The sequence below is a fragment of the Salmo salar genome, chromosome 17 (genome assembly GCF_965601325.2).
Source record: "Salmo salar chromosome 17, fSalSal1, whole genome shotgun sequence".
Taxonomy (NCBI): Eukaryota; Metazoa; Chordata; class Actinopteri; order Salmoniformes; family Salmonidae; genus Salmo; species Salmo salar.
In genome coordinates this window covers 3,223,828-3,248,702 of record NC_138307.1, presented here as the reverse complement: position 1 = coordinate 3,248,702, position 24,875 = coordinate 3,223,828, and the positions used below count along the sequence as shown (strand labels likewise).

The following is a 24,875-nucleotide window of genomic DNA, read 5'->3' as shown; positions in this document are numbered from 1 at the left end:
AATCCATGGCTCTCTTTGAGATTAAAAACAAGTTTGATTTATCACTCACCACTTGCAAAAATTACGTTTTTACGGCCCTGTTTTTATTGGTCCCGGTTGTGTCTGTAATTCAGAGCGAAGGAGATCGTTAACGAGTTAAACAGCACATTTAATGTTCTGAGGCAATATGGCTGAGTATTGTAGCTCTATATACTAGCTCTGGTCCAGGGTGTTACCGTTGAAAGCCACACTTGCTGATAGACATCTATGTTTGGTTCAGATATGGTCTAGTCCGGCCCAAACATAGGCGTCTATAATTGGTTCAGATTTGGTCCGGACTGAACTAAATCTGAACCAATCATAGACATCTATGTTTCACAAGTTTGGACAGCACAGTACAGTAGATCCCCACCGACCAAATTTGTACTTGTTTGTGGGGCGGAGCTTATCAGAATAATAATCATCATAAAATTTGTCTATAGATGTATTTTCAACTTCTGGAAAATACCTATTTTCGACGTCTGGAAAATACGTATTTTCAGCTTTCGTTCAGCACCTAAAATGCACTTGATTTCATTGTCCGGGAAATACGTACAATGTTTTCAACATCCGTAAAATACATATTGTCAACGGCTGTAAAATAATTATTTGACCTTTCATTCAGCACTTAAAATGCACCTGACGTCAATGTCTGGAAAAGACGTCTAAAAGACATATTTTCAATGTAATTTTGCTTACTGGGATAGGCCTATTTCATTAATATGGTTCACTGAAGCATGCAGTAGCCTAGGATTCTGTCCCAAATGTCACCCTATTCCCTTTAGTGCACTACTTTTGAGCAGGGCCTGCTGTTTGAGTAGAATAGGGTGTCATGTGGTATGCAGCAGCAGGACACAGTGTTAACAAGGATGACCCCACAACCCGCCTGGTGCCTTCATGTCTGGTTATGGCGTGTAAACCCAACACTCTGGATGCATTAATATTACCAGTCTCTTTGGTTGTTAACCAACCCACATAAAACATAATGGCCATATGACACGCAGACTTGATATATACACGCAGACTTGAGGCTTCTGCTGATGTCCATCAGTACTGTCAGTTGACTCATTTCCCTCTATAGTAACTTTTTTCCACTCTTTAATTCTAATCTTACACTTCACTTATTTTTTTATATCTCCCATCAACCCAGTCTCTCATTAATGATGTACTATATGTACAAATTAGCACAATGTTTTTATGTACTAATAACACAGACTCTTGGCGCATCGATCTCCAATGCCACGACCGTTCTGAATCTCCCATCATTATTGTTGCAGCAGTGTGCGAATCAGAACTTCAATTCCCACAATGCACTGCAACAACCGGAACCAGGAAAAACATCTCGTTAGTTACACGTGCGCCTCTTCATCGGCTTCAAACAAACGTATCATACCAAAAGATTCAGGTAAATGTTACTTGCAGCTATGTAATCGAAGAATAAACATTTGGTCTAACATTGTCACTTAGTGTCGTTGAATTTGGCATGTACATGCATTACATAGTGATAATGCAATATCTTTTAAACTCATTCTCGCAAACTAGCTAGCTAACTGGCAATTCAGCTCTCGTCATCAAATTAGTCTACACCGACTAATGCTGCGTTCATAACAACTCTGAAATCTCCGACTTCCGAGCGTTCAAGACAACTGGGAAATCGGAAAAAAACGAGAGACAACTGGAGGAAATCTTTTGAACGGCCGACTTTCCCACCTGAAGATTACTGAGTCATAATTGTATGTCGTATTTTTCCGATTTCCGAGTTGTCTTGAACGCACCAATAACACCGGTATAGACATATTTGTATAATTTAACCAAGACATACCCCAAACTGTTTCCAATGGGAAGAAATTAGTCAGTGGCCAAGCTGGAGTAGGCTCCTATTGGCGCATTCTAGCACACATATCTGAATTTTTCCGTTAGAGAACACCTACTATGTTAAGTGCATGTGTGCAATAACACAATTCGCCTTTGCGCTCCTTCTAAACAACGCGATTTCAAAACGTTTGCAAAGGTATACAGTTTACAAAACGTAGTCCACTCTGGTCATAGCATATTTTAGTTTTGGGAATCGATGGTAGTGAGTGGAAACGTCAAGCGGATGCTTCACATTTGTACGGCTGGTGAAATATGTCTCATTGTTCTATTTTTGGTATAGAACTCACCAACTTGTAGTCCTAATTACTTCTGGGTTCTTCATCCCTATGGGAAAAATTTAATTAAATTGTTGCATGTTGTTTATATTTTTGTTCAGTGTAGGTTTATGCCCCACAGCTACTTATATATGGGTCTATGCACCACAGCATCGTGCTTAGCAGTTTATGAAAGTGAAAGTTGTTTATGAGTGTATAATGGTCATCAGACATCGTAAATGGCACCCAGAGAATATACTTTTCTTAGCCTAATCCTTTTGTTTTTCCACACTTTTACATGGCTGCAGGCGTTTGGGGCAGTTAAAACACTGCTTGTTAAAATGTCGAACATATGTGAAAATACTGTCATGAATTTTTAATAGCTTCATGAAATGTTACAAACTTCTTCTGTTGAACCCAGTCATTGGTCGTGTTCCCTAAAAAACATTTATGCCAATGGCTAGTGGTCTCAGAATTATGGCCACCCAAGACTCTGTTTGGGTTCATTTAGTGCAGTTTTTATTTCTTCCTATGACCATCAAATAACCCCATGACCTCTACCAGTTGCCTGAAATCTATCCTGTCTCAGTTCCAGCACTTTGTATCAACCTTAGGATGACAAACATTTACCTAATAGTTCTGTGTGTGTCCATCTCTGTACAGCTTCTAGTTGAGCACATCACTGTCCCCTGCCTGACATCCTGTGTGTAAGTCAGTGGGCCAGATGTCCTTTCCCACCCCGTTGTACTCCCATGCGGGCCGCGGGCCTTTCACTGACGTGTACGAGCCAGCCGAGGATTCCTTCCTCTTGATAGATGCCCTTGAGCAGGATGCTGACAGACTGAAGAAAATTAGGTGAGCAGCTTGTCAGAACACCTGGGTTGTATTCATTAGTGCTTATGTAGCAAAACATTTTGCAACAAAAACGAGAGTTTCTGTGTTCATTAGGCACCAAACAGAAGAAAACAGACTGAAAAGGGAGGAACTCCCTGGACTGGTCCAATAAGAATTTCTGCTTTCTGTTGAAAAACTTCTTTAAAGGTTTTCTGTTGCGTGCCCTAATGAACACCACCCTGATACCTGTTACTGGTCAACAGTACAGTTACTGACCTTTGACCCTCTTCTCCAGCCCTTCTGTGTGTCTAGAGGTGGGCAGTGGCTCTGGGGTGGTGTCCGCCTTTCTGGCATCCGTGATCGGACCTACAGCTCTATACCTGTGAGTAGGGGTGTGTGTGAGAGAGAGACTGACTGTGTTTGTTAGGATGTGCTTTAGTAACATGCCTATAGCTGTGTTTAGGATGTTTTGTAAAAATAACTGTCTAGAGGGCTTGTGACTCGTATGTGTGTTTTAACTGATGTGTTTGACTTGTTGTGTGTGTGTGTTCTCCCCAGCTGTACTGATGTGAACCCCGCAGCAGCCAAATGCACACTGGAGACGTCTCGCTGTAACGGCGTTAGTCTGCAACCCATCATCACTGACTTGGTGAGACACACACACACACACTAGGGATGTGCATCTTTCTCTTTCAAGATTATTCGATACGTAGCTAGATACATGGGATACGATACAGGAATGATACGTTTTGGTTTGAAGCGATTCGGTTTGATTAGAGGTACGAATGAATGCGATTAGGTTTGATGCCATTCACCCTAACAATGGGAGTCGTCCACGAAGCGGCATGGCGGGCTGTCTAGCTCTCGCCTATCCTTTCTTTGGATTGGTGGCTACATCTCATTATTGTAATCAGTTTTTGAATATTCGATGAGGGTTGTTGAAGTCAACCATCTGTATTCAATGGAGAGAGATGCTATGAATTCATGTCATGAATATGCATAGCCATCTTGAGACAACTCCGATATAAAGTGTTCTCAAAGTTGCCAGGATTTCACGTGACCTACTTATATCAATACACTCGTAACAACTTAAGCATTGCGAAACTTCTATTCGATCAAATAAGCCATATATTTTTGGGTTGACCAAATTTGACACTCATTGACCCCCATTCAAAAACTCCTTGCATGGTGGGTGAAACAACGAAAATACACCACCTGCTGGAGGGAGACAAATTTTCCACTGAGTTGGACCTCTTCATCTCTGATGTAGGTGCCTGAGCTGAGCCATAAGGGAAACTGGACATCCAACACCCCACTATCAGACAAGGGGGGGGGTAATGTTAGCTTTTTTGTTTTGTTTCAACTGCTAGGGAAGGGAAGACAATGCTCCTACTAGTCAGACTCAATCTCACAGGCACAGACATGACTCTAGTCATGTAACCACTGTAACCTCATAGCCCTTAAAGGGTCAGTTTAACATTTTTCTCATCTGTGATGTTTTGGTTTAAAGGCTCAGGTCACAAAAAATGCTATGAAATTAAACAATATACCACATTACTTCTTACTAGTAAAACATTTGTTTTAGATACATTACAAAGCATTCTCGTCAGTTTTTTGGTATTTAGTTGTTTTCTTTTTGTTGTTTTTTTCTGAGAAAAAAAAGATTATTTTGGTTGGTAAAAAATCAGAGTGGCTGGTAGATTTTTAAATCAACCTGTCACAGTTGCTGGTGGACCGACATGTACATTTTAGGCCCTGGACCTGCTGCTGCTAACTATGTTGAGTCTCATAGCAAAGGGTCTGAATACTTATGAAACTAAGGTATGTTTTAAATTAGCAAAAATGTCTAAACCTGTTTCTCGCTTTGTCATTATGGGGTATTGTGTGTAGATGGATGAAAACACTGATTGTTAAAAGCAAGACTATCTAAACTATTGCTGATGGTGAACCTGAACAATCAAAATAAATATAATGTAGCCTAAGCCCCGATCAGCAGGTAGGCTATATATCCAGATGAGTCGTGTCTCAGGCGGTTGCTAAGGCTACTTTATTCTGGTAAAACAATTGAACAGCGCATTTGATAACCAATGTAATTTGCTTTGTTATTGTTGTCACTCAACTAATAAAGCCTGATATTGCGCAACCTATTTTACAAACATTTGAATGCTGAAGGTGATGCGCAGCCTACCTCTCGTTGGACAGCGTGTGAAGCAGCACACAATGTGCAGTTTGACTAGGCTACTCGTATTGCCAGTTGTTCGCCATGCAAAAATTACTTGTCAACACAGTTACATGCTTTGTTCCACACTGAAGGAGAGGACGAGAGGTATTTTCAGAAGGTAAAAATAAAGTAATATGAGCCAAAAAATAAGTTAACCGGCGATTCATACCGTTTGAATCGATTTTCATTTGGAACAGTTTGGGGTCCCGCAGACCGATGTACTCATCTTAAACATTTGAACCAGGCACACACAGGTCTGATGAGAAAGACCCACACACTTCCTCTCCATTTGTTCACCCCAACTTCACATCTGTCCTTCTCTGTTTTAGGTGGACTCTCTCTTGCCAAGGTTGTGTGGAAAAGTGGACGTTCTTTTATTCAACCCTCCTTATGTCGTCACACCATCAGAAGAGGTAGGAAAGTAAACTAGTGTTTGGTTGTTCTCCATACCACAGTGACGGAATTGTGTTTTATAGTATGCGTATTTGTATACCGCAACAAAGTGTGTGTATGTTTGTCAGGTGGGTAGCAAGGGCATTGAGGCAGCCTGGGCTGGTGGGAGGTGGGGCCGAGAGGTGATGGACAGGTTCTTCCCGCTGCTTCCAAAGCTACTGTCCAATCAGGGGTTGTTTTACCTGGTCACTGTGGCAGAGAACAATCCAGGTGAGCCTCCCACTTCCATTCTCTTTTGACTTCTTGGTTTATATTTACTCAGTCTACATTGATAAATGACATACGGCCTGATGTTATTTGGCACTGATGCATTTTTTACTATCTTTGTGAAAAAAGCAGTCTACCCTGTATAGCTTGTTTAGGTCCAGGGTTAGAATACCACTCCTTGGAATGTTTTGTCATTTGTGCAGAATGAGTGAGTGACACTGACTGAAGTATGTAGGTGGGATCATTAACATTTAATTACCACAACCCTGGTCTTTGCAACAACAAAAAAGACAGTTCCTCCCTGTTTCAGTTCATTTCCTTCCATTTGATACCTAATGAACACTACCCTACTGTAACCTCTTTCTTCCACCAGAGGAGATCACCACTCTGCTGAAGAAGTTTGGCCTGCAGGGGGCGCCTTGTCTGTCCCGACGAACTGGTCCAGAGAGCCTGTCTGTTCTGCGCTTCCACAGAACAACGTGATCCTCCCTATCCCACAGAGACCATGAACCTGGTGCTCTGACCACAGCGGTTTTAGCTTCATCTCAACAACCATGAGTGGTCACCTGAACTTGAATGTAAATTGAGTGAAAGCCACTGTGGGTTCATGGGAGCATTGGTCAAATAAGTGACCATGTCTCAAGACTTTAACCCAATGCACTATACAAAGGTTAACAGGCTGTCCATGCTAAGGAGTGTTCAAGTTTCCTTGAACCTGTTTGTATTGGGAGAGGATCCAGTCAGTGTCAGTATTGAAGACATGTGGTACAGGTAGAATTGACATGCTGACTACACCGGGCACGTGCATGTTGATTTTATTCATCCACACCAGACGCCATCAGGAGACGTATGTTAAAATATCTAGATGAACTCTGAACCAACTATATTAATTTGGGGACAGGTCAAAACATTCATGGACATTTAGCTACCTTGCTATTGCTAGCTGATTTGTCCTGGGATGTAATTAAACATTGGATTGTTATTTTACCTGAAAAGCACAAGGTCCTTTTTTTCCTGGATCTTAGGAGAATTCTGTACACAATCCAGATAAAAGGGGAAATTTAGTTAAGTAATCTCTCCTCCTTCAGTCTTCTGTGGACTTTATATGGTGGTTGGCCACCAACTTTAAGGTGCATTACCATTACCAACTGGACTGGTGTGGACCTCAGTTCATCTTTCAATCACCCACATGGGTATATGCTCCTAAAAACCAATGAGGAGATGGGAGAGGCGGGACTTGCAGCATGTCACGTGTCAAAAATAGTTATATAATAGTTATATTTTAGCTCCTAGCTGCGCAGATGCTCGTGAACAGTTTGGATGAAATGATTAACATGTGTACATTTATTTTGCAACGCAAGCGATGTGGTAGGCAAGTGACTGACCCAAAGATTGTCTTTGGACTCATTTCATCTTAGGACTCGATTCAATCCATAGCGCTTAAGATCTGTGCTATACCGCAGTTGAAATGCAGAGATCATTTCCGATTGAGGCAACATGCAGCGTTTACTGTGAGTGGATGCAGTCCCGCGTACATGGGAACATTGCCTTTAAATTTCATATTCCGCGCTACGGATTGAATCGAGCCTTTAGTTGATTGCACCATTGTGGTTTCCACAGTCCTACCTGGGATGCCAACTGCAGTTTTAAAGGTATATTTTGGTATTTTATGTTTTTTTGGATCGAGGGGAGACAGGTGAATGAGTTCTGCTGAAATAGCAATGGGCCGGATTCGAACACATGCTGCAACGGAGGCAGCAGCTTAGACCAAATATTGTTCACTCAGGCTGCTTACCATTCGGGGAAAAAAGTGTTCCTGTCTGCTTAAGTGTGGCTCTCCCATAGACAACAATGCAGTAGCATCTGGATCTGGTCTGCTTAGTTTGACTTCAGTTGAACAATTACAAAAAAAGTGGGGTGTCTTGCTTCCTCTTCAGTCTCCGGTTTAGACTGCTACGCCACCGTAGGCCACTCAAACTGCAGTTTTGTGGATATGAAAGTTGTTTAAAATAGATGTGATCAACTATCAGTTTATGAAGGTATAACATTTGTTTATGTAGTTAAATATCCCCTGCATTACTCATAGTGTAACATGATGTTCAAATGTTATGAACATAGTTCATGTTTGAGCAGAGTTGAAATTGGCGGTGTTTATGGTGAATGCGATCTCTATGAACGTTGGAGTAATTGCCTTTAGTCGACAGTAACATTGAAGGTTACCTTTATTTTGAAAAAGGGCATCAACAACATTCAAACATGTAACCTAGGCATTGGGATGGGGACTAGTCCACAGTGCCAACGGGGGGAGGGCACCAATGTCAATGTTGCACATTATTAAAGCTGCTCAGTCAATTAGAACGTGATTAGATGTAATTAGTTTGGAAGGTTGGAAAACAAAATGTCGCAACCTGTAGTTGAACTGGGGACCTTGCGGGTTGGGTGTAATGATTTTTCAAACTAGTTTTCATTGGGAAGGCAGATAAAGCAATCACTTTTGCATGTGAAAACGCAGAATCCTACTCATTACTCCACCTCTTAACCTACACTACGTGACCAAAAGTATGTCGACACCTGCTCGTTGAACATCTCATTCCAAAATCATGGGCATTAATATGGAGATGGTCCCCCCTTTGCTGCTATAACAACCTCCACTCTTCTGGGAAGCATTTCCACTAGATGTTGGAACATTGCTGCAGTCCCATTTAGCCACAAGAGCATTAGTGAGGTCGGGCACTGATGTTGGGCAATTAGGCCTGAACCGCAGTCAGCGTTCCAGTTCATCCCTAAGGTGTTCGATGGCGTTGAGGTCAGGGCTCTGTGCAAGCCAGTCAAGTTCTTCCACACCGATCTCGACAAACCATTTCTGTATGGACCTCGCTTTGTGCATGGAGGCATTATCATGCTGAAACAGGAAAGGGCCTTCCCCAAACTGTTGCCACAAAGTTGGAAGCACAGAATCATCTAGAATGTAATTGTATGCTGTAGCATTAAGATTTCCCTTCACTGGAACTAAGGGGCCTAGGAAAAACAGCCCCAGACCATTTTTCCTCACCCACCAAACTTTACATTTGGCACTAGCAGTCAGGCAGGTTGCATTCTCCTGGCATCTGCCAAACCCAGATTTGTCCATTGGACTGCTAGATGGTGAAGAGTGATTCATCACTCCTGAGAATGCGTCTCCACAGTCCAATGGGGGTGAGTTTTACCGCTCCAGCCAACAGTTGGCATTGTGCATGGTGTTCTTAGGCTTGTGTGCGGCTGCTCGGCAAACGAGCTCCCAATGAACAGTTTTATTTTTTAATTTATTGAATATCCGAAACATGCAGTGAAGCTGCTCAACAACTACATCCTACCAGTCATCCAACAGATTCCCATTCAGAGCGACACACAGACGCATCCAGGGTCAATGCGCTGCTCAAGGGCACATTGACAGATCTACCACCAGGCCAAAAAACGTGAACCCGAACCCTCCAAGATCCCCCCCCCCACAGTTCCCCAATCATCCGACACCCAACCCACAGCCCCCCCCCCCCTCCCCAAAGAAAAAAAATGAAATTAATTCCATTCCCCCAAGAACCCTCCAATGCACCAACCAGAATGAATTAAAGAGAAAAAAGGAAAAGACAAGAAAACAGCAAAGCAATACATTTTAAACAAAGGACATCAAGGACAACTAAAATAACAGCAATGCCAACTGTATTTGTTTGTGTGCATGTCTGGCACAATTACGTGTGTATTTGAATGAGAGTGTGTGTATATGCATGTGTACAAACACCTGCACAGCCTCAGGCAAACCTGCAAAAACACTGCCCCTCAGTGTCATTAAAATGTACTTATGTTTTCTTTTGACTTATCTTTGACCGTCATTCTATCTCCCACACAGCAACTCCACTCCCACTTGTCTCCAATTCCACATCCCAACCCATCGATCTCTGCTGGCCACCCACATCTTTCAACTATTCTGGGATTTTTAACGTACAATTTCAATATCTAGTCGAATAGAATCCACAGATGGCGAGTTGAAGATAACTATTGTTACTAAGAGTATTAGTAATTGACTGATCCGGTCTCTCCAGATCTCCTAACAGTACTATTTTTTGATCAATGCTATGCATTTTCAGCCATTCATGAACCTGAGACCAGAAACAGGCTACCTGAGGGTAATACCAAAATAAATGGTCTATTGATTCTGTATCATCACAACCAAATCTGCAGAGCTTCGATGATTTCATGCAATAATTTTTGCTGAAAAGCACGAAGTCTTGAATCTTGCGTTTTATATATCAACTCATGCATCATGGAATCAGTACATTAAAAATCTTTTCCCAACTATTTTGCAATCTGTATGGCACTGTTGTCAACATCCTGGTCTTCAAGTGAAACTGGTATACTTTCCTATTTCTGCTATTTTAATTCCTCGGCCAGTTTTGAGCCTTTATATAGGGCAGACAGACCAGTTTCCTACCTCTTCCCGCTGCCACATTCCTCCATTTTTGGGGTAATGCTGTAATCAATTGGTTGTACTCTTGGATTGAGCAGACCTTCCTGTACAATTCTGATAAGTCCATGAAGGACATAACTCTACCATTCCAATTTACAATATCATTTAAGAACAAAATACCCCTTTCAAACATCTTTCCTATAAATACAGGTATTTTATCAGCCATAATATTTGTTCTATCTTTTCAGGGGGGTGAAATTGAAGCCAGCTCTGCAATGCTTGTTTGAAAATGAGACATGGCAGTAAGGCCATTTTTAAACAATGGATGAGCTTTTCTTAGTAATCTACTTGAGAACCATTTAGGGTACAAATACAACTTTGAATGAGTGAAGCTTTTAGAGGTTTTGTACTTTTATATTTAATCTCAACCCACCCAATTCATGTTAATTATATAGATTGTCTGGTTTAGCATCCCAGATAAACCAAAATATTTTTTTGCTCATATGATTTGAAAAAACGAATCAGGAGTAGCCAGCGCCATAAGTATGTAAACTGAGATGTGACTAAGGAGTTAAATCAGGGTAATTTTTCCATAAATAGGGAGGTATTTACCTCTCCATGGTTGTAGGATCTTGTCTATTTTTGCAAGTTTTCTATTGAGAGCTTATTTATATCTTTTATCAAATGAATACCGAGTATGTCTACTTCACCATCAGCCCATTTTATAGGTAAACTGCAGGGTAATGTAAAAGCTGTATTTTTTAAAGATCCGGGACGTAATATTGTACTTATCATAATTAGGTTTTAGTCCAGAGTACAGAACGAAGCACCTGGCTCACGCCCGCCCGGGAGGCAATCAACACTAACCAGGTTCACCCAGGGCATTAATCGAATCCCCTCAAAGAATAATGAAACTTCAACTGAACAACATTTCCAGGGCTTATTCTCAGTCTTCTGCCCTCGCCTCCTAAAAACGCATTGGACGGAGCTTGGATCCATTGTGCTTTGAGATGAGAGGCATCAAGGAAAGACTACTTAAGAAGTCAAGGGCATGCCTTAACGTAAGTGTTAAACCAGCTTTCACCTTTCCAGTCATTTGTAATAAGTGATTACGTCAAGGGATGCACTAGCTAAATGTGGCCCAGGTCTGCGTCCTTTCTCCTAAAGTGTACACTTATCTCCTTTATAATTTGAAAGTAATTGACTAGTAGAAGAGAATGGAAAATCCTAACCAATGCCTACACCAAGGAGGAGAGTGCAGGTAAAGTACAACGGAGCTAGGCAATTTGTTAATGTTTTCAGTTGTAACAAGGGAATGTTGTGCAACCTAAATACGAACATTAAATGATTCAGTAAATTTGAAATATTTTATGTTGGAACACCTGTCACATAACCTAATGAAATATTCTGAGAACATTCACAGAACCAATTTTGGTTTGCAGGGAAGACTGTCATAAGCCTTACGTTACATTTCAATAACTTTATTGTATGTTAAGTCTGACAAAGAAGTCTTTCTGGTTTGCCGATAAACTACAAAATAAACAGTTGTTCAACAGAGCAAGTTTAATGCAAGGACAGGCAGAAATAGCAGTTTCGGCATTGTCGCTAAGTGTTAAAGTATATGCAGAGAACAACCTTGACCCACTTCATGACAATCATACTACGACTTGCTATGACTGGTCATGCAATGTTGAGGATATACCTAAAATCATAGGTCAAGTACTACTGTAACATTCTTACATAATAGCACACATGGAATGTGCACAAGGGGAATTACTTAGTTATTTTGACATTGTAGCAATGGCACAAGGAATGCATCTGGAAGAAACCAGTTTGTAGCTACCCGAGACGAGGGAGGTATTGTCATGGGAGACATTGCTTAAACTAAGGCAATCTATTTGCTATGCAGGTCAGTAGAGCCACTGCTTTTAGGCGGGGCCCAATGTATTCTGAGGTAGGGGGGTAAGGTATTTTGGGTGTGTTGGGGCAGGTGTGGTGGTACTGTGTTGAGGTTTAGCCCTGTGCGTTGGGGTTCCAGATGACGCGTCCGTCATCCCCCAGCCTCACGCCGCCCCCGGCCACCAGCTCCAGGGCGGCAGGGAAGGCCCGGTGTTCCGCCTCCCGGATACGATCTGATAGGCTCTCCTCAGTATCATTCATCAACACCGGCACCGCCTCCTGAGCAATGATGGCCCCGGCATCAACCTCTTCCTGTGGACAAAAGGAAGTTGAGAAAGCTGGGAAATATTTAGGTCCTCTCCAAAGACAACTCTGCCCAAAAGCCTGTTTTAGCAGGGCATTGCCATTTTGAAGTAGTCAACTGGGGGACTTCCTATGGGTTAAAATTTCACTAAGGTAGGGAGCAGCATTTGGAATTTTGGATGAAAAGCGTGCCCAAATTAAACTGCCTGCTACTCAGGCCCAGAAGCTAGGATATGCATATAATTGGTAGATTTGGATAGAAAACACTATTTTAACAGTTTTGGAAACTTTAATGTCGGTGTGTATAACAGAACTGATATGGCAGGCAAAAACCTGAGGAAAATCCATCCAGGAAGTACTATTATTTTGAAAGGCTGTTTTTCCATCGAAAGCCTATCCACCATACAAAGACTTAGGACACAGTTCACGATCTCTATGGCTTCTTCTACATGTGGGCATTGTTTCAGGCTTTTACTCTGAAAAATGAGGGAGATACAGCACTTTCAATGAGTGGACAGTGGACATTTCCAGACATGAAGCCAGCGGGTGATCGGGAGTGCGCCTTTCTTGGTTCTCCTTTTCTTTTGACGAAGCTTTTGTCCGGTTGAAATATTATTATTTATGACAAAAACAACCTGTGGATTGATTTTAAACATCGTTTGACATATTTCTACGAACTTTTATTCTACTTTTTTGACTTTTCGTCTGAGTGTTGAGAGCGTGCTTTGTGCCTTTGGATTACTGAACTAAACGCACCAACAAAACTGAGCTTTTTGTACATAAAGAGGGACATTATCGAAACAAAACGAACATTTATTGTGTAACATGGAGTCCTGGGAGTGCCACCAGATGAAGATCAAAGGTAAGTGATTAATTTAAATTGCTATTTCTAACTTTTGTGATTCCTCTCCTTGGCTGGAAAATGTCTGTATGGTGTTTTTGTGGCTAGGCGCTGTCCTAACATAATCGCATGGTGTGCTTTCGCCGTAAAGCCTTTTTGAAATCTGATACACTTGTTAATCCAGCCGCTGTATCTTTAATCCTATGTATAACACTTGTATCTTTCATCAATGTTTATGATGAGTATTTCTGTAATTTGATTTGGCTCTCTGCAATTTCACCGGATGATATTTGAGACAATGCATTACTGAACATAAAGAGGGACATTATCGAACAAAACGAACATTTATTGTGTAACATGGAGTCCTGGGAGTGCCACCAGATGAAGATCAAAGGTTAGTGATTAATTTAATCGCTATTTCTGACTTTTGTGAGTCCTCTCCTTGGCTATGAAATGTCTGTATGGTTTCTTGTGGCTAGGCGCTGTCCTAACATAATCGCATGGGGTGCTTTCGCCGCTAAGCCTTTTTGAAATTGGACACTGTGGTTGGATTAACAAGAAGTTTATCTTTAAAATGGTGAGGAATTTTAATCCTGTTTGAATTTGGCGCCCTGCAATTTCACTGGCTGTTGTCGAGGTGGGATGCTAGCGTCCCAATGATACCAGAGAGGTTAACTTCTCTAGGGTAGGGGGCAGTATTTTGACGTCCGGATGAAAGGCGTGCCCGTAGTAAACTGCCTGCTACTCAGGCTCAGAAGGTAGGATATGCATATTATTAGTAGATTTGGATAGAAAACACTGAAGTTTCTAAAAGTCTTTGAATGATGTCTGTGTATAACAGAACTCATATGGCAGGCAAAAACCTGAGGTGTGTAGTTTTTCAAGTGATTGCCTATACAGTGACTTAGGGTTCATTTTGCACTTCCTAAGGCTTCCACTAGATGTCAACAGTCTTTAGAACGTGGTTTCATGCTTCTACTGTGAATAGGGGGAGAATAAGAGCTCCTGGAAGTAGATGAGTGAGAAAATGACATGAGCTCAGTGGGGCGCGCTCACGTGAGTGTTAGCTGTGTTCCCTTTCTTTTTTGAAGACAAAGGTCTTGTCCGGTTGGAATATTATGGAAGATTTATGATAAAAACATCCTAAAGATTGATTCTATACATCGTTTGAAATGTTTCTACGAACTGTAATATAACTTTTGACTTTTCGTCTGAACTTAATGCGCGAGCACAGCGCATTTGGAGTACTCGACCAAACAAAAAGGAGGTATTTGGACATATATATGGACTTTATCGAAACAAATGAACATTTATTGGGGAACTGGGATTCCTGGGAGTGCATTCCGATGAAGATCAAAGGTAAGTGAATATTTGTAATATTATTTCTGAGTTTTGTTGACTCCACAAAATGGCGGGTTTGGTTTCGTGTCTGAACACTGTATTCAGATTATTGCAAAGTGTGCTTTCGCTGTAAGTTTTTTTTAAATCTGACACAGCGGTTGCATTAAGGAGAAGTGCATCTATAATTCTTTGAATACCAGTTTAATATTGTATCAATGTTTATGATGAGTATTTCTGTAAATTGATGTGCTCATTCACAGGAAGTTTTGGGAGGCAAAACATTTCTGAACGTTACACGCCAATGTAAAAATTGGGTTTTTGGATATAAATATGAACTTTATCGAGCAAAACATACATGTATTGTGTATCATGAAGTCCTATGAGTGCCATCTGATGAAGCTCAAAGGTTAGTGATTAATTTGAGCTGTATTTCTGGTTTTTGTGACACCTCTCCTTGCTTGGAAAATGGCTGTGTGGTTTTTCTTGTCTAGGTGCTATCCTAACATAATCTAATACTATGCTTTCGCCGTAAAGCCTTTTTGAAATCGGACAATGTGGTTGGATTAACGAGAAGTTCATCTTTAAAATGGTGTAAAATAGTTGTATGTTTGAGAAATTTGAATTATGAGATTTTTGTTGTTTTGAATTTGGCACCCTGCTATTTCACTGGCTGTTGGCAGTGTGTCCCGCCGGTGGGACGCTAGTGTCCCACATACCCCAGACAGGTTAAGGAAGGAACACACAATTCCATCCATCATGAGGGATCAGCCAATGAATTATACTTGTGATAAAACATTCCATAACTGCAGGTGGCAGTAAACCGCCAACATTGGCTTTATACATAGGTATGCACCCTTTCAGTAGTAGATGACCTCAATGGCACTGCCGTGCTCAGACACCATACTTGGAGATAGACAACTTATCTTTTGTGTATCTAAGTCTAGGGTCCTGTCCCGGAACAACCCATAGCCTTTAACCCTGGGTACTTGTGTATCTGAAAGAACTAGATAGGTGTAGGCAATATGGCTATAATTCCACCTAATGTATCATAGAAATCCGTTTGGAGCTTGTGCTTAGCCCTAGGGGTTTCTGGATAAAGCCTTTTCGGTATCAAGATATGGATAACAAAACTAAATGTGGATCCATTTTTCTAATGTTCTGCAGTGGACCAGGAAACACAGGATAAGTTTGGCTTAAGATCTGATCCGAGCTGATTTTTATAGCAACATCTGGTTATGGTTAGTATTGGTGAGCTGAGGCAGGATCTGTTCTGAGTACAGTACTTACAGCCACAAAGTGGACAGTGCAGCCAGTGACCCGTGCCCCCGCCTGCAGAGCCTGCTTCTGGGCATTCACCCCCTTGAATGAGGGCAGCAGGGACGGATGGATGTTCAGCAGTTTTCCTACAACACACAAAATATATTATTCTCACATGTGCCCACAAACATAATATCAAAGCATTAACAATAGAATGAAAGCGTACCCAAATATGCTCCAGCCCAGCTTCATCAAAAAAGTACAAAATAAATAAAAGATTTGGGCGCTCGACTAGGATGAACATTTTAAAAAGCATTCCTTTCCCCATGTAACTTCAGGGAGAGCAAGTGAAGTTAACCTGTTAGGGCTAGGGGGCAGTATTGACACGGCTGGATAAAAAAACGTACCCGATTTAATCTGGTTACTACTCCTGCCCAGTAACTAGAATATGCATATAATTATTGGCTTTGGATAGAAAACACTCAAGTTTCTAAAACTGTTTGAATGGTGTCTGTGTATAACAGAACTCAAATGGCAGGTCAAAACCTGAGAAGATTCTGTACAGGAAGTACCCTGTCTGACCATTTCTTGGCCTTCTTTGCCATCTCTATCCATTACAAAGGATCTCTGCTGTTACGTGACACTTCCTACGGCTCACATGGGCTCTCAGAAGGCGGCAAAAAGCTGAATCGTGGCTTTGCAGGCTCTGGCTGAAAAAAAGTAGCGCGTTTGGGTAGTGGCTGGTTACAGTACTGTGAGACTCAGGCGTGTGCCCGCGTCGACCGAATGCTTTGTTTTCTTTCCTCTGTTTACCTAAACGGAGATTCCCGGGCGGAATATTATCGCTTTTTTACGAGAAAAATGGCATAAAATGGTTTTTAAACAGCGGTTGACATGCTTCGAAGTACGGTAATGGAATATTTAGACATTTTTTGTCACGAATTGCGCCATGCTCGTAACCCTGATTTACCATTTCGGATAGTGTCTGGAACGCACGAACAAAACGCCGCTATTTGGATATAACAATGGATTATTTGGGACCAAACCAACATTTGTTATTGAAGTAGCAGTCCTGTGAGTGCATTCTGACGAAGACAACAAAGGTAATCAAACTATTGTAATAGTAAATCGGAGTTTGGTCAGGGCTAAACTTGGTGGGTGTCTAAATGGCTAGCCGTGATGGCTGGGCTATCTACTGAGAATATTGCAAAATGTGCTTTCACCGAAAAGCTATTTTAAAATCGGACACCTCGATTGCACAAAGGAGTTCTGTATCTATAATTCTTAAAATAATTGTTATGTTTTTTGTGAACGTTTATCGTGAGTAATTTAGTAAATTGTTAGTAAATTCCCCGGAAGTTTGCGGGGGGTATGCTAGTTCTGAACGTCACATGCTAATGTAAAAAGCTGGTTTTTGATATAAATATGAACTTGATTGAACAAAACATGCATGTATTGTATAACATAATGTCCTAGGTGTGTCATCTGATGAAGATCATCTAAGGTTAGTGCTGCATTTAGCTGTCTTCTGGGTTTTTGTGACATTATATGCTAGCTTGAAAAATGGGTGTCTGATTATTTCTGGCTGGGTACTCTGCTGACATAATCTAATGTTTTGCTTTCGTTGTAAAGCCTTTTTGAAATCGGACAGTGTGGTTAGATTAATGAGAGTCTTGTCTTTAAAATGCTGTAAAATAGTCATATGTTTGAGAAATTGAAGTAATAGCATTTCTAAGGTATTTGAAAATCGCGCCACGGGATTCAACTGGCTGTAGCGTAGGTGGGACGAATTCGTCCCGCCTAGCACAGAGAGGTTAAGGACTTTTTCTGTGTGATACATTGTCATCACAGATAAAATACACACAAACCTACTATTGATACACACAAAGCTGGGTGGTCCTACCGTTCCATTTCCTGACGAAGGACCCTGTGAGGATCCTCATGAAGCCGGCGAGACACACCACCTCCACATCAAATTCCTCCAGCACGTGGTCAATGGTGCCGTCAAACTCTGCCCGGCTACCGTACAGCTTATGGTCAACGACCCGTGTCTGAATGCCAGACAGAGAGGCCCTTTTGAGGCCCAAGACCCCCGGCTGGTTGGAGATCACCACCACGATCTCTGCTGAGCTGGACGTTCTCTTGGCCTGCTCCATCAGTGCCTGCAGGTTGGTGCCTGACACACACACAATACATTTAAGGCACTGCACACTAGTATAAAAATGTAACTTATAACTGCAATTAGCTATGGGGCACTAGTATCCACTTAACTGCAATTCTACACATATGTAGGCTCTACTTAGACAACGTTCACAGTAACGAACCATCTGAAATTTGGGTGAACTATCCATTTAACAATGGACTACAGCAGGGGTCTCCAACAGGTTGATCGCGAGCTACTGGCCACGTATGAGTAGCTCGCCAAATAATTCTTAAAATATATGCAATTTTCATGTGTTCTACTGCAAACGGTCTTAAACAAGTATCAGACACCGCAAGCCCACAGCTACTATCTAATGAACGCAACACTGACATTATCCCACCCCTGGTTAGCCACTATCGGCTTATAAAATGCCAAACCTAACATAGCATCTCCAAATTAATTACCAGCAATATTGCTCGTCGGTCTGTGGTGCACGCGTTTGTTTATCGCTCCATGTGTAGCCAGTTTACCTGATAACCGTCTTGTTGGTTGACAGAAATTAATTTCCTCATTTAAAATGTTAACTGTAAAGCAGGCTTACCTGGCAGAAGTATATTTTGAGTAAGTATATCATTTGTATCTATTATTTGAAAACCTTGCCATGACATGAGCAGCAGCAGTATAGAACTGTCACTAAACTGGCACATTTCTCACTTGCTAGATGCACATAGAAAAAAAAAGAAAAAAAAAAAAAGGGCAGACGAGCAATTAAAAGGGGAAATAGTTTTTTTTTTTAAAGTATCGACATGGACTCAAAACATCGAATTTAGTTGTTTCTCCATGAATAATTGTAATTTTAAGAGTGATTAATAAAAGTGAGTACATAATTTGGGAAAATAGTCAACAATTTGGGGGAATCTCAGATTTTATAGTGCCCCTTTAGTTGTTTTTTAACCATTATTTTACAAGATTCTGAGGCCCAAATTTGTCTTTGTGATACGCAGAGTAGGTGACCGGATGATCTCTGCATGTGTGGTTCCCATCGTGAAGCATGGAGGAGGTGGGGGTGCTTTGCTGGTGACAGTGTCAGTGATTTATTTAGAATTCAAGGCACACTTAACCAGCATGGCTACCACAGCATTCTGCAGCAATACGCCTTCCCATCTGGTTTGCGCTTAGTTTTTTGGTTACTACATGATTGCATATGTGTTATTTCATAGTTTTGATGTCTTCACTATTATTCTACAATGTAGAGAATAGTAAAAATAAAGACAAACCCTTGGATGAGTATGTGTCCAAACTTTTGACTGGTACTGTATCTATTTCACTGCTATTATCAGGCAGTGAGCAGGCTATTCCTGAGTGAGTGAGTGGTGGGGAGGGCCGGTGGTGCGTGTGTAGAGCAGCGCATGTCGTGACAACTTTTTACCAGTTGTAGGTAGGCTATTTATACTGAACAAAAATAAAATGCAATATGTAAAGTGTTGGTCTCATTTTTCATGAGCTGAAATAAAAAGATCCTAGAAATATTTCATACGCACAAAAAGCGTATTTCTCTCAATTTATGCATGTGTTTACATCCCAGTTAGTGTGCATTTCTCTTCTGCCAAGATAATCCATCCACCTGATGATTAAACAGCACGATCATTACACAGGTGCACCTTGTGCTAGGGACAAAAGTCCACTACTATAAAATGTGCAGATTTGTCACACAATGCCACAGATGTCTCAAGTTGTGGGAGCGTGCAGTTGGCATGCTGACTGAAGGAATGTCCAACAGAGCTTTTGCCAGACAATTTAATGTTCTATTTTCTACCATAAGCCGCCTCCGTCGTTTTAGAGAATTTGTCAACACATCTAACCAGCCTCACAACTGCAGACCACATGTATGGCGTTGTGTGGGCAAGCGGTTTGCTGATGTCAACATTGTGAACAGAATACCCCATGGTGGTGGTGAGGTTATAGTATGGGCAGGTATAAGCTATGGACAATGAAAACAATTGCATTTTATTGATGGCAATTTGAATGCAGAGATACTGTGACAAGATACTGAGGCCCATTGTCGTGCCATTCCTCCACCACCTCATGTTTCAGCATGACAATGCACAGCCGCATGTCACAAGGATCTGTACACAATTCCTGGAAGCAGAAAATGTCCCAGGTTTTTCCATGGCCTGCATACTTACCAGACATGTTACGTTGATATTTTTGTTCAGTATAATAACATGGCACAATTGACAGAAATTAGCCTAACTTTTTTTTATTTTTTATTATTAACATTTTTTCCCCGAAGTGTTTCTTGCACAGAGATCTTCTGGCCAACTTTATCACTCAAACTCTCATGTTGGATTTATCTATAGTTATGCACATGCGCAAAAGGGATTTATTTAAGTAATAAGGCCCGAGGGGGTGTGGTATATGGCCAATATAGCACAGCTAAGAGCTGTTATGTGCGGCGTGCCTTAGTCGTGGTATATTGGCCATATATCACAAACCCCCGGGGTGCCTTATTGCTATTATAAACTGGTTACCAACGTAATCAGAGCAGTATGTCAACAACTACAGACCAGTATCCCTTCTTTCTTTTCTCTCCAAAACTCTTGAACGTGCCGTCCTTGGCCAGCTCTCCTGCTATCTCTCTCAGAATGACCTTCTTGATCCTAATCAGTCAGGTTTCAAGACTGGGCATTCAACTGAGACTGCTCTTCTCTGTGTCACGGAGGCTCTCCGCACTGCTAAAGCTAACTCTCTCTCCTCTGCTCTCATCCTTCTAGACCTATCTGCTGCCTTTGATACTGTGAACCATCAGATCCTCCTCTCCACCCTCTCCGAGTTGGGCATCTCCGGCGCGGCCCACGCTTGGATTGCGTCCTACCTGACAGGTCGCTCCTACCAGGTGGCGTGGCGAGAATCTGTCTCCGCACCATGCGCTCTCACCACTGGTGTCCCCCAGGGCTCTGTTCTAGGCCCTCTCCTATTCTCACTATACACCAAGTCACTTGGCTCTGTCATATCCTCACATGGTCTCTCCTATCATTGCTATGCAGACGACACACAATTAATCTTCTCCTTTCCCCCTTCTGATAACCAGGCGGCGAATTGCATCTCTGCATGTCTGTCAGACATATCAGTGTGGATGACGGATCACCAGCTCAAGCTGAACCTCGGCAAGACGGAGCTGCTCTTCCTCCCGGGGAAGGACTGCCCGTTCCATGATCTCGCCATCACGGTTGACAACTTCCTTGTGTCCTCCTCCCAGAGTGCTAAGAACCTTGGCGTGATCCTGGACAACACCCTGTCGTTCTCCACTAACATCAAGGCGGTGACCCGATCCTGTAGGTTCATGCTCTACAACATTCGCAGAGTACGACCCTGCCTCACACAGGAAGCGGCGCAGGTCCTAATCCAGGCACTTGTCATCTCCCGTCTGGATTACTGCAACTCGCTGTTGGCTGGGCTCCCTGCCTGTGCCATTAAACCCCTACAACTCATCCAGAACGCCGCAGCCCGTCTGGTGTTCAACCTTCCCAAGTTCTCTCACGTCACCCCGCTCCTCCGCTCTCTCCACTGGCTTCCAGTTGAAGCTCGCATCCGCTACAAGACCATGGTGATTGCCTACGGAGCTGTGAAGGGAACGGCACCTCCATACCTTCAGGCTCTGATCAGGCCCTACACCCAAACAAGGGCACTGCGTTCATCCACCACTGGCCTGCTGGCCCCCCTACCTCTGAGGAAGCACAGTTCCCGCTCAGCCCAGTCAAAACTGTTCGCTGCTCTGGCACCCCAATGGTGGAACAAGCTCCCTCACGACACCAGGACAGCGGAGTCAATCACCACCTTCCGGAGACACCTGAAACCCCACCTCTTTAAGGAATACCTAGGATAGGATAAAGTAATCCTTCTAACCCCCCCCCCCTTAAAAGATTTAGATGCACTATTGTAAAGTGGTTGTTCCACTGGATATCATAAGGTGAATGCACCATTTTGTAAGTCGCTCTGGATAAGAGCGTCTGCTAAATGACTTAAATGTAATGTAAATGCAGTAAAAATACATGTTTTGTCATACCCGTGGTATACGGTCTGATATACCATGGCTGTCAGCCATTCAGCATTCAGGGCTCGAACCACCCAGTTATAATTACAAGGTGGTTTGAGCCCTGAACGCTGATTGGGTGAAAGCTGTGGCATATCAGACTGTGTACAACAGGTTTGACAAAAAAAATAGCCTTTAGTTGTAATATATTGACCATATACCACACCTCCTTCCTCCTTAATCATAGCAGTCAAAACTCGTTAACGCGACATCCATTGATGGAAAATGATCTGGCAAGTTTAATAAGGGTGAATTATCTTTTCTATTGTGACATTCTTATGCTCACTATTATTATTTTGATGGAAAAACTACTTTTGTTTCTTAGCCTTGGAAAAACACATTTTGTTTCTTAGCCTATGTTGTTACAAATTAAGCCGACATTCCTTCTTAATTTGCTCGATAACGTTATGGAAAAATGGTTAATTGGATAAATGTGGCAACTTCTCTTGCTGCGTAAAATATTGGGCGGGGCTAGTTTTCAGGCCTTGTGGGTGGGTTGAAGGGTCGTTGGGGCTAGAAATGTTTGCTTGACCTGGCAACCCTGGTGCCGACATTAGTATATAGCCAATTCTGCTACAGAGATTTGATGAGCATGCGCGCGCATCACTTGAACATGATGTTTGTTTGCTTGTAATAAAAAAAAAAATGGTATACACATCTGTTGACACTTGGCAGTGTATTCAATTTCAGATAGTGACACACACCATACGCAACACTAACCTGTGCCTGAGATGAGGACGCCCACCCTGGTCCTCTTGCGGGGGACGGTGCTACTGCTGTCCCCTTGAGATGCTCCGTTCTGCATGGGCCCCAGGTCTACTACACAGGGAGAGGGGCCTAAACGCAGGCTGTGCTTCAGGTTCCTGATCACCACCGGCTCGGCCCCTTCACACAAACACAACTCAGTAAAATGACAAAGATGAATACCACAAAGCGCGGTGTGAGTTAATGGTGTGCGCGTGCGTTTGAACCCATCAATACAAAAATGACATTTAATGTGAACATCTGAAGAGCATTTCCTCATTAACAAGATTGATTCTATTCAACATACAGTTTGTTTCCTTATCGCTCTGTGAGTGTACAGAACCCATAATTCCTGTAGCATTGTTATGAGTTTCACTACACATACTTTAGCTCTCGTCTCTCACCAGGCTGCTTGTGGGCCAGCGAGCCCACAATCCACGCATCCTCGTGGGCTTGGAGCTGCCTCAGAACCCTCTGGGCGTCCGGAAAGGCCACCACCAGCACGGCCCCAAGGCCACAGTTGAAGGTGCGCCCCATCTCCTCCTCACACAAGCCCCCCTCCTCCTGGAGCCATGAGAACACAGGAGGGATGATCCAACGGGAGGCGTCTGGGTGGGACAAAGCACACAGAGCAGCTCACACACGCATTCAATATGAAGTAAATACCAACCACAGTTTAGGGTTGACCCCAATTAGTCGACTGGTTGATTGTTTGGTCGTTAGGCTGTTGGTCAACCGAGATTATTTAAGTCGAGCAGTAACACAAACACGTATATATTTACGCCCATCTCGGTGAACTAAACGATTGCGGGGGCCTAGACTAAAAGCCAATTTATGCTTGAGCTGAAAGTGTGGTCGGAGGCTCAATTGCAATTACGGAGCCTCCAGAGACATGCATAGGCCAATTCGAGCTCCGTACCACCATGCGCCTCACAATTTTTTGTAACAATGCTGAGGGCTCTGTATAGCTCCACATTGACATGATTGGTTGAAGATAAATGGGGGCGGTACTTCCTGTATAAATACAAACAATTCCTTGACCACAATGCTCAGCAAAGCGCAAGAAGCAACTTCTGCTGAGGCCATATCACTGTAAATGCTGCATGGCCAACGTAGATGTTAGATTGACCATGCGCCCAGATGAACAATGCACTTTTCCCTCCAGAATGCGCTCTCTCCTCCATCCATTTTTATGACTTCATTTGTTCGCATATATCAATTCCCCATTACATAAAATCACTAGTAGTACATTTCCCATTCATTCCTAATCTACAATGTTTGTTAAAGTAATTTATTTCAATGCATTCAATATTATTATTCCAGTCTTCCCGGTATCATTGTCAGAGTGGACACATTGTTTGCAGAGTGCACAACCTATGAGACACTTGTGAGAAACAAGTTAAGGTTTATTTCATTCTATTTATGAGTTTTAGTCATCGTCTTTTGTTTTGAGCACTCCTGCCAATGTTGAGTAAGGACACGCACACAAAGGCTTATAGGCTACCTGGCCTGTGCGCAAATGTAGGCAAATAAATGTGCCGATTTGGGGATCTGCTAGTATTTCTGATTGGCTTAAACGCACCACCCCTAATGATCTGCGGAGCTTCTCAAAGTAATGTTTCCTTCACCTCAAAACAGCAAGCAAACAAAGTCTGTTTTTACATCCTTTGAGAATTACAATAGTTCCTCAATGCATTTCAAAAATCTTTCCAGTGGTCTCCCTTTCGATAACCATGTCATGCTCTGATCCAATGGAAAAGTCATAAAGGCCTACCTAATTACTTCTTATTAGTGCTTGACTTGGACTGAAATGGGTACGATACTAATTTTGGGCACTGGTACTGTTTATATTTAGGAGCTCCACAATTCCTTTTAGCTAAGATTCTATAAGAGGAACAGGAGCTCAAGCAGTAGAAAATGTGAGGTGTCGGTACTCAGCTCCGGTGAGCTC

The 24,875-nt window shown here is 42.3% G+C and overlaps 2 protein-coding genes across 3 annotated transcripts in view; one reads left to right on the top strand and one right to left on the bottom strand.

Moving 5' to 3' along the window:
- Positions 1–1,342: 1,342 nt before the first annotated feature.
- Positions 1,343–10,194, top strand: hemk2 (HemK methyltransferase 2, ETF1 glutamine and histone H4 lysine). Of its 2 annotated transcripts, none has more exon segments than NM_001140643.2 (7): positions 1,343–1,423; positions 2,811–3,002; positions 3,277–3,363; positions 3,540–3,630; positions 5,532–5,615; positions 5,724–5,865; positions 6,236–6,853. In NM_001140643.2, coding segments are annotated over 6 exon segments (645 nt in total). In that variant the 5' UTR covers positions 1,343–1,423; positions 2,811–2,871; the 3' UTR covers positions 6,346–6,853.
- Positions 10,195–11,848: 1,654 nt separating this feature from the next.
- Positions 11,849–24,875, bottom strand: part of gart (phosphoribosylglycinamide formyltransferase) — a 33,757-nt gene continuing 20,730 nt past the window's right edge. Inside the window, exons 17-21 of the mRNA XM_014151335.3 lie at positions 23,329–23,532; positions 22,901–23,065; positions 17,848–18,120; positions 15,975–16,090; positions 11,849–12,514 (exon numbers count right to left, since the gene is read on the bottom strand). Of these exons, the coding sequence (XP_014006810.3) occupies positions 12,317–12,514; positions 15,975–16,090; positions 17,848–18,120; positions 22,901–23,065; positions 23,329–23,532 (956 nt within the window). The 3' untranslated portion in view covers positions 11,849–12,316. The remainder of the gene's footprint in view (positions 12,515–15,974; positions 16,091–17,847; positions 18,121–22,900; positions 23,066–23,328; positions 23,533–24,875) is intronic.

What these genes read in the sequence shown, in the direction of transcription:
- hemk2 (XM_014151228.3), top strand. Translation starts at nt 2,872, where the DNA reads ATGTCCTTTCCCACCCCGTTGTACTCCCATGCGGGCCGCGGGCCTTTC. An exon ending in GACAGACTGAAGAAAATTAG is followed by an intron (nt 3,003 to 3,276) that starts GTGAGCAGCTTG and finishes CCTCTTCTCCAG; the next exon opens with CCCTTCTGTGTGTCTAGAGG. An exon ending in TCGTCACACCATCAGAAGAG is followed by an intron (nt 5,616 to 5,723) that starts GTAGGAAAGTAA and finishes TATGTTTGTCAG; the next exon opens with GTGGGTAGCAAGGGCATTGA.